Source organism: Catharus ustulatus, chromosome 3, assembly GCF_009819885.2.
Source record: "Catharus ustulatus isolate bCatUst1 chromosome 3, bCatUst1.pri.v2, whole genome shotgun sequence".
In the NCBI taxonomy this organism is placed as follows: domain Eukaryota; kingdom Metazoa; phylum Chordata; class Aves; order Passeriformes; family Turdidae; genus Catharus; species Catharus ustulatus.
The window spans coordinates 88,628,987-88,644,679 of record NC_046223.1 but is presented as its reverse complement, the minus strand read 5'-3'; the positions used below and the strand labels follow the sequence as shown (position 1 = coordinate 88,644,679).

General features: G+C 38.6%; 1 protein-coding gene across 1 annotated transcript in view; it reads left to right on the top strand.

Moving 5' to 3' along the window:
* The window catches only part of COL19A1 (collagen type XIX alpha 1 chain), a 183,709-nt gene that overhangs the window by 37,897 nt on the left and 130,119 nt on the right, over positions 1–15,693 (top strand). Inside the window, exon 10 of the mRNA XM_033054946.1 lies at positions 5,087–5,140. Coding sequence (XP_032910837.1) covers positions 5,087–5,140 — 54 coding nt within the window. The remainder of the gene's footprint in view (positions 1–5,086; positions 5,141–15,693) is intronic.

The window sequence follows — 15,693 nt, the reverse complement described above, 5'->3', positions numbered from 1 at the left end:
TGTTCTTTATCTTTTCACAACCGATGCTTCCTCCAGCGAGTCATTTTCTGCTAATGGCCATTGAGTCCCACTGTGTGACTGATAAAATTACTGCATCCCATTGGAAGTTGCTCCAGCCAGGGGGAAGAGCCCAGCATTTCTTACAAAGATAAAAACAGAGGTTTTAGGACAGTAAGAGAGCCCCTTTCTCCACTGGACTCCAGAGGAAAACCGGATTTCTCCACATCACCACTGGACCTCCAGAGGGAAACTGCACCTTCTGCAGGAGCACTGCTCCAACTGAATCACATCTGTCACTGCAGGAGGATGCAATCACCATTTAATGGGACTACTACCAACACCCTGCCTGACGGGGTGTCGGGTTGTACTCTGACTTTGTCAGGGTTTGGAGTTTGTTTCTTTGTAGTGCTGTTTTTCTATTTTAATTTCCCTAGAAAAGAACTGTTATTCCTATTTCCCATATCTTTGCCTGAAAACCCCTTGATTTCCAAATTATAATAATTTGGAGGGAGGGGGTTTACATTCTCCATTTCAAAGAGAAGTTCCTGCCTTTCTCAGCAGACACCTGTCCTCCAAACTAAAACAACAACTTTTTGTTCTTTGTCCATATATGAGCCACACCTGATTATAAGCCGCACTTCGGGTTCGGACCAAAATTTTAGTCAAAATGGTGCGGCTTATAATCGTGAAATTACTGTATATTGCAGGCCCAAAGAACCGGAGTGCCATATTTTCATTGGAACAAGCGTTCATGCAAATATTGATATATCTCTGGCAAGCTGTGAATCTGAATGCACAGGAACATCACTGGCCAGAATTAAGCCATTTGTGTGAATGACCTTCCTGTTTGTGTACCTGGCCTTCCATTGTGACTTCACGAGGACAGTTCTTCACTCAAAGCTATTATCTCTGATACATCAGGCATGGAATAGTTGTTTTGCTCTGCAGGATATTTTTGCTGGGAGTTCAGCTTCTGCAGCAAGGGACCACCCCCTGTTCTTTAATTTCTCAATAATTAAAACTGAAAAAATTGCCAGGACCAACTTTGTTTGCTACTTACGAAGTGTACAATTTGGACTACCCATAAATAATATGCTGTATTATTCTCAGGGCACATCTCTTGATTCTTAGCACAGTGTATTTCACAAGTTGCAAATTGCAAGTGGGCACTAGTCAGGTGGAAGTCTCCTGTGATTTTAACACATTTTGATATCTGCTGTGAAGTTTTCTCTTCTGCTGAGCTGAGTGAGATACTTGCTGTGATTTCTATTTGATTGCAATTTGTATTGCTTAAGCATCGTATTTAATATTCAGAATCTTACAAGCATATTTCTTGTTAACGAATGTTTTTGTTAATGTTGTAGAGGTTCTGTTTTGTCCTCAGCATGTAGAAATTCTTCAGAAAGACAGAATATGGATACTGTAATTGGAATTATTACATATATGCTGAATATATAAACCTGTTTTCTCAGAAGCTAAAAAATTAACTGTTTTCTACTTTTATTTTTTTAAGCAAACTTAGTGCCCATTAAATATTTTAAATTGAGATCTAAACAGATTCAAATATTTTGATATAACATTAAACCAATCCTAGCTCTGTTAATAGGTCATTGATTAATGCTGTAAGTTAGGTAGGGACAAAAAAGCCAGAGGCAGATTGCTTTCAAATGTTAAAATGCCTGTTGATGCACACCATGGAGAAATTTATTGCTATTCAACTTCATTAATTTAAATTTTACTTAAGGAAAAAGACATTTAAAAGGCTATTTTGGGTTTGCTAGAGGTAGGTTTATGCAATATATTATTGCACTAGGAAAATATTTGTAATACATAAAAAAGATCTCCTGGAGAGCAAGTGAAGTGTCTGAACTGTTTTTTTCTGCCTATTTTCCTTGCTAGTCTTTCTTTCCTGCTACTCTGACTTTCCTCTGAAAATCCAATCGACTTGATTCCACCTAAAGCATATCTATTGTGCTATGCAGCCCTGAGAATGGTTCCTTTCTGTCCCAGTCTTTGTTGCTGAGGTTACTGATAGGGACCTAGAAGCTGGAATTTAAGAAAAAGAAGAAAATTGAGCAAAATGTGGCTGGCTGTCAGTTATGACAAGGTCAGGAACTTCCAGTGTACTTAGCAGAATAAAATCTTACAGTAAGCAGAAGGAAACACTTCATGCTTACCCACCTAAGAATTTATGGATAGTCCTACTTATGTTTTACAATCTAATTGTCCAAGTTATCACATTAAAAAGGGAAGATATCATTAGGAATGCAACAATTTTTTTCTTATAAAAATTCTGAAATGTGACTTACTGTCTTTGTAACCATATTTGCCATTCCAGTATTCATATTAGTCCTGAGTTTAAGCCTTCCTGAGGAGTGGAGATGGTGGCAGCAAGTCCTCACCACTCTGAGGTGCTCAGAGGTGAGGGGGAATGTCACACTTCTCTAGTGGGGCCATTCCAGAGCTGAAACAGGAGCAGGACAGCCAGAGTCATGGGCACTGGTGCAGGAGTTAAACCAGTGACACCCAGCTTGGGCTTTGGTAAGGCTGAGCTCCTGCATTGATGGGACAGCTGGGGGTTTCTGCTGGGAGTAACAGGGATGATACTTCCAGTTTTCTTTCTCCTAGCGTATTCTCTGAATGTGAATCCATTATTTTTTTAAATATTTGTGTCCTGGTTTTAGTTGGGACAAAGTTCATTTTATTCACAGTAGCCAGTGTGAGGATATGTTTTGGATTTGTGCTGGAAACAGAGTTGGATGACACAGGGATGTTCTCATTTTTGCCAAGCAGAGCTTGCGCGGTGTCAAGACCTTTTCTGACCACACCCCACCAGAGAGGAGGCTGGGGATGCACAAACCAGGCTAGCTGACCCCAGCTACCAAAACTACAAAGGGGTATTCCATACCCTAAACATGGTGTCATTCTCAGTATATAAAGTCATATATAAAAGCAGTGGGAAGAAGGAGGAAGCAGGGGGACATCTGGAGTGATGCCATTTGTCTTCCCAAGTCACCATCATATGAGATGGAGCCTGCTTTCCTTGGGTTGGTTGAAAACCTGCCCACCCACGAGAAACTCAGTTGAAAAGAATTTTCTCTGTAACCTTTAGTAAATCCTGACAGTAGACTTAACAATTCATGGTTCTACCTTTAGTTGTTGTTATGCTGTGTGTGTAACATAACCTGTAAATGTCACCCTTGTACTACTACTGTTCACCACCTCACAAAGCTGGCAACTTATCCTTCACTTTTGTGAAGGACTTTAAGACCTGCATAAGGAGAATAAAAGGCCATTAAGGAAAAAAAAATATATTAAAGATGCATTTCCTATATTTTTGATTTTGGTCTGTGATACTGTTTGTATGAATATTATTAAATTCCTGTAGTATCTGATATATATATTCATAAAGGCATGAAAAAGCACCACCTTTCAGCCTGTGGTTATTAAAATCACAACTAGAAGTTAGAAGCATAACTTCCAGACCTAATTTGCAGTGGAAAATAATTGTCTTCAGGATGGGGAGTCTGTCTGCAGTTAGTGGAACAGAAGTGTAAACATACCTTGGTTAATTGGCTAGTAAGTTATACAGGCTAAAGGCTTCCTGGCGTGGAACAGGCTGTGTAATTTTAGACTATACGGTGTATAAAAATACACTGCTGAAGGTAACAAAGTGGTACTGGTCTATTAAAATACTGGCAAGTGGCAGAAGGGAACAGAGGATGCATAGATAAGAGAGTCACTCTGTGGATGATTAGATAAGGTAATCTTTACCTCTCATAGTGTCAGTGGATTCATGCTATTCACACATACAGGATTTTGGTCTGTTTTTGAGACAGAACTGTTTAATCTTTATCCATGGACTGGGTGAGGGGATTGAGTGCAAGCTCACTAAGAACAAGTCCTGTGAGGAGTGGCTGAGGGAGCTGGGGGTATTTAGGCTGGAAAAAAGAAGTCTCAGGGGTGACCTTACTCTCTACAAGTGCCTGAAAGGAGGTTGTAGGCAGGGGGAGGTCAACTAGGCAGCCAATGACAGGACAAGAAGAAATGGCCTCAAGCTGTGTGACAGAAGGTTCAAGTATCAGAAAGAATTTATTTGTTGAAAAGGTGATCAGTCCTTGGAATAAGTTGCCCAGGGAAAGGGTGGAGTCACTCTCCCTGGAGGTATTCAAGAAACAACTGGACATAGCACTCTGTGCTGTGATCTCATTTACATGGTGGTGCTCAGTCAAAGGTTGGGCTTGATGATCTTAGAGGGGTTTTTCAACCTTTATGTTTCTGATACATCTCTTTTTGTGTACTTCTGGCCAATCTTAGTGCTCCTTCCTCAACTTCAGAAAGGTTAATAACTTCATTTCAGATGTTCAGTTCAGATGTTATTCTGTCTGGAGAATGTTCTTTTATTGGTAGAAGTAGACACACATAATGTTTTGGGATGTTTTGTTTTGTTTTTAAATGAGCACTATATGGTTTCAACGTTTTTGTTGTACTCATCTGACATCCGAATGATTTTTATTTTAAATTTTTAAAATTTACTTCATTTAGCAAACTTTCTGGGTTTGATGTTTTCTTATGTCATTTTTAAGACTTACGGTCTAGTTTTCAGCTGGGATCTTCCATAACTCTCCTAAACAGTCAGTCATTTGTCTCTCAAAACTAAAATTCTCGTCTAGGTTGCTTGTGGTTTGGTTTCTCTAACGGGATAAAAGGGAGGGAGAGTGCCCTTCAAAAATATTGTGGGCACATGACTTTATACAAATCTGTATTACATGTTGAGCTTTCTCAGTTTAGAACTGAAAATGGCCCCTCTTGGTTTCAGTCTTCTGTTGCAGTGAATTCCTTTTTAGTGGACTTGCTTTTATGGAGATGTGGATATGCAAGTATTTGTCTGATAAAGGACTCAATTGATGTTACAGGTGTTCAAAATGCATTTATTTTGCTGATTTTAGTGTTGCATGTAAGGCATCCTCCTCCACAGTGGTTGCATTACTAAAAAATAAGATAGAAGATGTTTTCTATTGAGTCTGATATGACCTGTTAACCTCAGAAGTCTGTAGAGCTTCTAATTGAGCAATTTGTTTTGTAGGGTGAGATGGGTGTGAAAGGCCCGGACGGTGCTGCAGGTGTGCCTGGTGAAAAGGTATGTTTGTGTTTGCTGATGTGTGATTTAACTCACAGGAATGTTCATTGTGTCAGTGGCTTCTCTGTAATTGTGTACAGAAATGGGAGGATAGAACATTTCTGTTAGAACACTGTTGTCTTACCTGCACTTCCCTGTTCTGGTAGCACACTGAAAAAGCTGTTCAGATCAATAGCATTTCTGCAGATGTGCATGTTTGGTGGGGGTTTTTTCCCAAGAAGTGGGGGGTGTACAGAGCTAAAGGAAGCTACTTATCCTACTTGCCCAGTTTATGGTCTGCAAGCTTAGATAAGTGCTCTTGTGCACTCAACAGTCTACTTGGTAGAGCTTGAGATAAACACCACTGACTTCTTAATCAAAGATTTGGAATAGCCATGGCTAAGAAGGCATGCCAGCCCACTGGTGTATTCAAGGATAAGTTTCACTTCATTTCAGAATGTTAGTGTGGAAAATAAGGCAGTTGTATGCGCTTACTGGGTTTGGTGCTACTTACCTGTATTAGAAAAAGTCTGTAAGTCTAATATCTAGCATTTTCAGTATGGAGATGGCCCTCATAACACTGAGGAAACAGCTTGTTGCTGTCAGGCTTAAAATCTGTGGATTTGCAGGACATCCCATTATGAAATTGTCTTTTTTTACTTACTATTTCTGTCTCAAAATTTGATTTTTTAAAAACAGGTGGTAGATGTGTATTAGCAAAGTTAAGAGGAAAAATCAAGGTATTTGTGGCTGATGTTAAGTTATGTTGGTAGAAAAATGGAGAACAGGCTGCAAAGATGTTCAAAGGCATTTGCAACATTAAAGAACTGAACTGTCAAGTGGTATGTAAAACTCAGAGAAAGCAGTAGGCAAGTGATGCAGATGAAGAGGAGAACAAAGGAAGCATTATGCATTTCATGTCAAACTGGACTAGCTATTACTATTCAGGAAAGTGATCTTGGAATTACAGATCAAGGTAAACATGGACTCACTACCACTAGCCAAATAAACAAACTATATTTTGGAATTACTAGTAAGAGAACGGGGAACACAGCAAAAACATTTTAATGTCACCATTTTTAATGAATCTGTCTGTATTATGCTGCAACTTGAATGATGTATGCAGTTCTGGTTCTCCCATCTCAGTGTGAATCTAATAATACCAGAAAGATTCAGAGGTGTCAAGAGTGATCAAGAGCACCAGACATCTTCCAATTAAAGTGTGACAATGTGGACTTCATTCTGAAAAAGGCACAATTAAGAAAAAACATGTCATGTTTTTCTCTATGCAGTCCTGAATGGAGCAGAAGAGATTAATAGAGATTTATTTATTTGTTTTATTATTCAGTGTGTGAATTACAGCATCAAACTTGTCTGATAGCAGGTTCAGAATGGATAGAAAGGACTCATGATTCCTGTTACAATATTACAGTTTGAACACTGCCACACAACCTCAAAAGTCTGAAAACGTATCAGAAAATTAATGTAGTAAAATTCCATGGAGTGTGTCAGTCTGCTTGTACTTCAAGGGGCTGGAATCTCAGAAAGCCACAGGAGAGGTCTTTATGGCTGCCCTGTTGTTATATTTTTCTGTTGACATCTGTTGTTGCCACAATTGTAGTCCTGTAATTGACTGGAGAAAGTTTTGTTTTGATCCAGATAGACAGTGTTTTACTTTACTGTGCTCCTAGATGTGAATTAATGGAAAGAGTTATTGTAAAGCATTGTAGATTGAGATTGATCTAGAATGAAACTGTGTTTTCCCTTGGCTCTTTCTGTAGCTCCTACTCTGATGTTATCTTGTTTTAAACTTACCAGGCTACGCTGCTTTTCCAGTCCAAGTTATTATTATTACAGTTTCCATGGTTAATATTGTTTGGGTTTTTTTGCTAAGTGCCTTGCAAATTCATTGTCAGGCCAAATCCCAAAGCTCCTGTTAGTTTACATGAAGCTCAACAGTCAGATCTTATTTAATATCCAGACATTGTACTTTTTCTGAACATTACAACTCTTAATTTAGCCTATAGAAAATAGCACTGCTGCAAGTTAAAAATGAATACCATGAAATACAAAACTGTCAAAGCTTAAAACTCCTAAAATAAAAAAAGAAAGCCAAGTATTTTGTACGTTCATAGCTACACGAAGAAACTGAGATCCAGCTATCCAGCTTCTGCTAGCTGGGGTGGTCATGCCTGTGTGGAGTAGTGCAGTGCTGTGTGTGTTAGCTCCTTTCTGGAGCTAGAATGAATATTTTCCTCATCCTGTGAAAGGTGCTAATGTGTTCTCCCCCAGGTGGTGCATCAACAGCTATATACATTTGTAGAATCTTTTATTTTTCTGGTCTCTTAAGTGTGGTGTTCTGGATGATAATGTTGTACATACAGTTTAAAGACAGTGAAGTGGAGGAGCAGTGCCAAACCTGTCTGAGTGGAAGAGTCATTTGGACAACACCCTCAGGCACAGGGTGGGATTCTTGGGCTGTTCTGTGCAGGGCAGGAATTGGACTTGAAGATTCTGATGAGTCCCTTACTACTCAACAAATTCTATGATTAAAATACTCTAAACACTGTTGTTTGCAAAGGCATCTCCTACATTTCAGGATATTGACTGAGGTGCCGACTGTGCTGGGCGAGCATTCTGAGGAGTTACTGCTGTTTGTGTATCCTCTTGTGTGCCCTCAGTGTATGTTATCTATTGTTGGAGATGTTAAATTGCTTAGTGTGGCTTTTCTTATGTTTTTGCACTGTGTATTTCTAAGCTTTGTGCAGATGTGCCCCTAATTCACTAGTTAGAAACAGGAAGAAGGAAAAAGAAATTATACTTTTAAAAAAAATTTTACTGAAGTGTGAGGCTTCAAAGAACAGAGGCGTTCTTGGTAATACTCCCAAAACCTATCCACTGCAATATTCCTTTGCTTATACTTCATTCCCTGGGAAAAGGTTCAGAGAATAAATAAGCAATAGATTTTACTCGTGTTGTTATGCACCAGAAACAATATCAATTCATTTGACCTATTTTAGATGTTTACCTTAGAATGAGATAAACTTGGCCGTTGGAAATCCTGTTTCTTTAGATTGATTCTCTCAAACATACCTGACGTAGTGAAAAACTAAACTTAGAATAATACTGTGCAGTGGACTTTATTACTTGAGAGAATCTTAACAGGACAATCTCTCAGAACGGTGCTGGATGCTCATATACTTAATTTTCAAGATGTGGGTAAATGGTGAGACATCTGTGAGTCTTCATATATGGTCTTGACTTTCAAAGATCTTAAGTGTGAAAATTGCTGTCTGTCTTCAAATGTGACACTTTACCTTCTGTCACTTTCAAGACATATTGTCACTGACAACATAATTTCCCAATCACCAAATGCTGCAGTGGTTTTGCCACAGTCTGCTGGCTACTAGGTGCCCAAGTAGGTGGTGTAGACTGCTAGGAGGCTCTTACTGATTAAGGACTTGGATCTGCTGAAGGCTAATAGAGAGGACAGAGTTTAAGGCTTGATGACTCTAGGGTAGCATAAGAATAGCCTTAACACCCTGAAGAAAACAGAGGAATGTTCTGGCCATAATTCAGCAGGTTTTTTTTATTTTTCTGATGTAGTTCTTGTCAACTGCCAAAGTAAAAAATGAGGTTTTCCTTGACTGGCACACCACAAGATGCCTGTTGTCTCATCTGCCTTTGAGTTAAAAGAAGTCAGTGTGGTGGTGCTTATGAACAATCTAGAGAGTCAAGAATCTTAATGCAGACCCTGTGGAGCCCTACCTCAGGCCCCACAAAGTCACAACACAGTAGATAGTCAGCACCATTATATATGTGACTGTCTATTTGGTGACCACCTATCTAGTTCCTTCATCGCCATTGTTTTTCAGGAAACTGTCTTAAGAGATTTTTCTTTCAAATAGTTAAACCTACTTGGGGCAACAGGACAAACTCTTGAGATTATCAGAGGAGATAGTTCTGAGGTACTTGTTTATAATTCTAAAATAAGAGGGTAGTAGTCTTCCCTTGGAGGGCGGTCTGCTTCCTTTGCAGTCTGTCAGAAGAGATGGAATACAGTGGCATGATCCCTTTCCTGCAATCGAGGCTGATCTGTAGCTCAACCTTCTGGGCACACTTCTTCAAGGTATCTGTCAAATCATGATACAAGAACAAGTGGAAGTTGTGGTTAATCAGAATCTCTGTGTGTGAGAGACCATAGGCTCTGTCCTTCTGGCAATGTTCAGCAAAGGCTGCGAGAACAGAAGAAATGTGTTGAAGGCAGCACTGTTAGCCTACTTTTTGGTGATTAGCCAGTGAATTTGCCTCTGGATACACTTCTGAAGCCATTTAGTACCACTAAATTGTAGCCAGAGTGCTGGTTATGGCATGAGAAATTAAATCTGTCCCTGAGGTGGAGGTTTGAGGTGACTGGACTACCTTAAGATATTATGACAGTCTGCTCCAGAAATTAACAAATACTTATCTAGCAGATAGACTCGTTACGGCTACAAAAACTGATTGCTCAGCCATTAAGAATTGTCTTCACCTATAACTGCTGTGTACAGGGTCACATCACTGGCATGACCTGAGCATGGTCAATACATTGCTGTAAAGTATTTCTATTTTTAAAAGTTTAATTATTTTCCTGGTGTTGCTGTACTAGTGAAATGGAGAGACAACATTCCTGTAGGTGTGACCCACAGACTTCTCCCTAACTGAAGTCATAGCATCATCTTACTTCCCTACATGTTGAATGTGTGCATCATGTGTGCATCCTTCCCCTGCTTATAGGGGGCTTTTAAAAAACAGAGAGACAGCTACCTTTTACATGGGCTGATAATGATAGGACAAGGGGGAATGGTTTTAAACTGAAATATGAGAGCTCTAGATAACATGTCAGGAAGAAATTCTTTACTCAGAGGCTGATGAGGCACTGGAACAGGTTGCCCAGAGAAGTTGTAAATGCCCCATTCCTGGAAGTGTTTAAGGTCAGGTTGCATGGGTGCTGAGCAACCTGGTCTAGTAAATGGCATCCCTGCCCATGGCAGAGGGGTGGGAAGTAGATGATTTTCAAGATCTGTTTCAACCCAAGCCTTTCTGTGATTCTATGATCCACCCTTTATGGTGTATATCCAGGCTTTCCAAACAGTCTGACAACTCTGAACCATGATTAGGAGACCAAGTCCTCAAGCCTTAAAAATATGTTAGACATTTTCTGAGCATAAGAGAGGGGAAAAAAATTCCACCAATCACCTGATCTCAGTGTTCTCACAGGGAGCTAATTTTTAACTTTCCTTCATGAGCTTTTGATAAACTTGAACAAGCTGGGTTTAATTTTTTCTCTGCATTGCTGAGATTTTTCTTTTTTCTGCACTTCTTGTGTCACTCATCCAAATAAGTCAAGTCCTTTCCTTCTCCTTTCTTCTGACTCTATAATGCCATAGCAACGAAGTTCCAAATTGAAAGATTATTTAAGTTCTGGATGCTAAGTGATGGAGTCCTGTTTTGGTTATGGGGGTATTTTTGCTGGTCTGTGATGCCAAGGTGAATTTCTCAACCGTTTTGGCATACAGATTTTAGGAGGTAGACAATCTCTGTGTACTTGAGAAGTTTAGCAGGAGAGTTCCTGGTTCTGAGAGATCAGATGCCACCTGTGGCGGGTACTTTGGTACAAAGTATTAAACCTCTTGGAGAGTTGGGGACCTTGTGACTCCCTCCAGGTATCTGAGAGGAGATTGTAATGGGTTGGTTTCTTCTCCCAGGTAACAAGTGACAGGATAAGAGAGCATGACCTCAAGTCATACCAGGGGAAGTTTAGATTGCATGTTAGGAAAAGCTTCTTCCCCAGAAGGGTCATCAGGCATTGGAATAGGCTGTCCAGGGAAGTGGTTTGAGTCAACATTCCTGTAAGTGTTCCAAAAATGTGACGTTTGGTGACATGGTTTAGTGGTGGAGATATCAGTGTTAGATTATTGGTTGGACTCAATCCTAGAGGTCTTCTCCAACCTTAACGATTCTATGGCTTATGTGGGTTATGAGTTCTGCTAGCCAAAAAGGCCTTATGTTTCTGAGAATGTGCTGATGGCAGTAAGGCTCAAAGGACTCAAGCTAAGGAAGGCGAGTTATTTACTCTGTTCCTGGCCTTTCTATATCTTTTCTAATTTTCCTATTATGGAAATATTTTTTTCTTCTTTATCAGTGACTACATTCTGAAAAATGAAATTGAGGTAAGCAGCAAGATAATTCAGAAAATTCAGATTTACTGCATTAAACTGTACTTGTCCATTCCTCTTTATCCAGACCTCTGTAGTAATTGCTTTCTTATGATACAGTGATACAATTCATAGTGATGAAGATCATGTATTTGTGTTTCTTAAACTGCATTTTGTGAAATATTTGTGACAACATTCACTTTGAATATTTGACTTTCAAATGGCTTAGCTTTATTGATTTAGTTTTTTTGCATTGATTTTTTGCAATCTAGATTATGAACACTATTCCTAAAATATTGGATATATTGAGTAAACTTTTTAAAATAGCTGGTCTTGCATGTAAGCTTGAAGCAGTGAGATATTCGATATGCCGTGCATTTGCTACTACACTCTATAGATCCTCCTGCAATACATTAATAAAATAGTTTAGACTGAAAAGATAAATGTTTATGTAAATCAAAAAGTTTTTATTTCTACACAACTTAGATTTATATTCAGAAGATTTACTGAATTAAACTGAGTTTGTCCATTCCCCTTTATCCAAACCTCTGTAGTAATTGCTTTCATATGATTCATAGTACACGATTGACAGTATACAATTCATAGCAATGGAGATCATGTAAAATCGCATGTAAAATATGGTGGAGATCAAAGTCAGACCAGAGAAAAAGCTAAGTGTACATTTCAAGAGCTCTACCAACTGTATGAGTGCTATTTGTACTTTGAATATTGAAAATGAGATTTATATGAAATGAGTTTTACATGAAACTATTCAGCAGGTATCTGTAAAAGGATTAGTCCTTTTTTTCCAAGCACATGTATTAGTGATGATGATCTAACAAGATGTACATGAACTCAAATATTTTTTGAACCAGAAGATAATAGTACTGGAATAAATGCTGCTTGTGGTGTTGATTTTCTTAATTTAGCTGTGTCCTACTGTTATCAGGAACCTCGGTTTTCTCAAGTCCAATATCGCTGTGCTGTTTTTAATTTTAACTGACTTTTAAAGCAAACACTGATGATTTCAGTTTTAATAAATTTGATTATCCTTTTAGAGTAGGGTTCTCTTTATATTTGGAACAGGTAAGGAAATAATCAGTAAAAGGCTTCCCAAAATGTGATATAGATACCGTTTGTGGTATGAATGTTATCAAGACAGCTTCATCAACAGTCCCCTTTGCATTGCCTGGTGGGAAGAGCTCTCCTTTCCTTAGTGGTACCTGAGAAAATGAGTTGGAAAATGGCTGCATTATAAGGTTATTTTTTCAGTATAAAATACGTCTTAGAAATGTCCAGTGCTTTGTTTTCCAACATGATTTAATTTATTTACATCAACTCAAAATGTTGGAAAAAAATTATATGCTAGTGTAGCATGAGACTTCAAATTTCTTTCAGATGTTTGTAATACTCATCTCCATACTGAGTTACTACAGGGTCAGGGCTTCAGGGCCAGCTGTGTCATGAAATCCTCTGGAAACTTGTTAAATGTACATCCATATCAAAATGTCATCGCGACCATTGTGACCGTTGATCTGCTTTCCCCATTGCTCCAGCTAGACTATGCAAACTCTGGTATTTTCCAGGGCATATTTGACTTTGCAGAAGAGCGATGGATATTCAGCCTGTTGTGCCAGTTCAGCATTGCTTCTGGAGCATTAATCACTCATGTAAATGAACAAATCTGAGGAGACGTTGGTGTTGAGTTTTCAGTAATGCAGTCTTTTCCTTGCAGCTGTCTTGAAAGATCTCTGGACATATTGCCTTCCACATTTCATGTCCTATACAGATCCTTGACAGGGATCAGGATATTTCCGAAGTAGCTCATCTGCGTCTTTGAGAAAACTTCCAAAATGCATGTGGAGCACTGGATAGGTACTGCTTAAAGCCATCTTACTTAGCTTATCTGTCTTTTAGTCAGTGCCATCCAATTTATGGGCTCCCATCACTGCTAATCACTTATATTTCAATATTCTTAGATCATGTATGGACATAAATTGTGTTAATTATACAACTTTTGAAAAATCTTTGTGCTACTTTACTCTGGAGTCTCTAACAGAAACAAAATAACATAATCAGTAACACAAGAAAAAATAATTGACATCAGAAATCTTTTCAAAGTAAGAGAGTTGTGAGCTGTAAGAATGTGGTCCAGTTGGAAACTTTATTACCACTGAGTTTAAAGCCTTGATCTTGAGAATTTCTGGTGATGGTAAATCAGGCAGTTGGATGCCATCTAATGCAGCAACAAATTTTCTACAAGTTTTGTATTATTTTTGTGTTTTCAGTGATATCTTAGTATAAAATTAATCTACATCTGATTTTAAGAGATGGACTCATATGAAAATAGTAAGTCTCAATAGATTTTTGATACATAGATATGCTTAAAAATAAAATAAATAATCTTACTTGGAAAAGACAGTTTAGATCATTATGATTTCCAAAACTTGTTTCATTGCTTCAGCATGTATGGTTCTTGCCTGCTTGCTCTTGCTCTCTCCTTAGCATTACAAGAAAGTGTTTTGAATAGCCTTTGATCATAAATTTGATTCCAGAGAGCTGTCTGCTGTGCTGACTTATTTTTGCCTTATTAGGTGATTTTTGCAGTTCACAACTCTAGGAACTGTTGAGCTCCCTGTTTTTTCAATTCCTAAAGCTAAACGACAGCAGTTCAGTTCAGTTCTCGAGAGAGCTGTGTGGAATCAAATTACCTGGCGTGCAGTGACACTGCTTGGGTGTTATTTCCATTCTGGAGGGAATGGTGCTGGTGACTGCTGTAGGTGTTGGTGAGCAAAGACTTCATTTTTTAATTAAAACAATCATTGCTTTTTAGGGGGAAAGGAAATATGCTTCAGTCCCATCTGAGGAAAGTTACAGCATTGTCTTCTGTGCTCTCATGGGTTCCCTCAAAATCAGATTAGTATGTCTTAGTGGAACAAAAGAACAAGTGTGATTTTGGAGCCAGACATTACTTCTTGTATTGCTTGGCATCAAAGCTGTGGTCTCCTGCAGGCAAGTGACACTGGTGAGATAAGAGTGGGAGGTATGTATACCCTCTGGTGTTTGCATTGGACTGCAATGAGCAGCAGAAAGTGGCTGCCATGGGGCCTGGAGTGCAGCAGCTGCCTTTGTGATGGGATGTGAGGTGTGGCTAAAGCAACCAAAGGTCACCATTCATTTTCCAGGGGTCTGGGATGCAGGGAGCAAAGCAGAGCATGGCACAGTGCCATGCAGGGCAGGCCTTTGTTAGCCTGTTATGTAATGTGGAAGTAAAACATAATGCACTTGTTAAATAATGCAGTCATTAAATGCAACCCTTTGTCCCTTAATCAGAGTCATGAATACTCTAACTGTGAGTCTGCCTGGCTCTGGGGTTCTTACTGTGTTTGAAAAGCCTCAGCCAGGACCTTACAGAGCCTGAAAGGGCAAGGGAGGCTTGAGGATCCTTCTTCAATTGTTCATAAATTTATTTCTTGGATTCTTTCTGGAATGTTTCTGTGGCACATCTTGTATTGTTTTTTCCCTTCATTTTTGAGGGCTAGAGACTGCAGGTTTTGAAACTGATATTCTGAACTTTCCATCTCATCAACATGCAGAGCTTTAAGAGAAGTGCCCATTATTGCACTGTAAAAGTTGGCAGCAGTGTGTTGCAGGAAATGGACTAATTGGGGAGGAAGGAACTTTCTCACTGTACTGCCACATTGTACATCTAGTCTGACACATTTTGCTTAGTTTTGTTTGTCTTTTTTTAAGGCACTAGGTATTGAACTTCACAGATTTTTTCATCTGATGAATCATTGATTTATATTAGGGTAATTATGGATAACTTGTGTTATTGTGCTTCATTTAAATTATATATAAGAGTATTTTCTGCCTGGATAATAACTCCTATTATAAGTAGCACATTAGATTTTTTTAAAAAATTCTTAATTTCATACAGTAGAAAGTTTATACATAGTACAAATTTTCTGGAGGTTGTAGATAATACTGTTGGCTGCTCTGACTTGTGGCCTGTTTACTCTCCTTTGCCCTTTTTTATAGTGGGTGAGTTATATTATTAAAATTTAAATAAGATGTGCATTTTTTATGTCAGTGAATATATTTCTTGCTCCCAAAGCCACTAAAATTGTAGCAAGGTTTTATATACCAAATTCAATGTTAATAGCTTTTTAAAATTCACAGGTACCAAATCGTTGGAAATAGAAACTCCATTTTATTAGTATAGTAAAATCATTCATAAATATTGCAAACTAGAATGTATTTTTATTTTTTTAGTTCTCACTGCTAGCCTGTATTTATAAACACCTAAGATCCATACTGTGTGTTTCAAGTCTGAACTGATTAAATCAATGTGACACGCTGAGGCTGGGCCAAGTC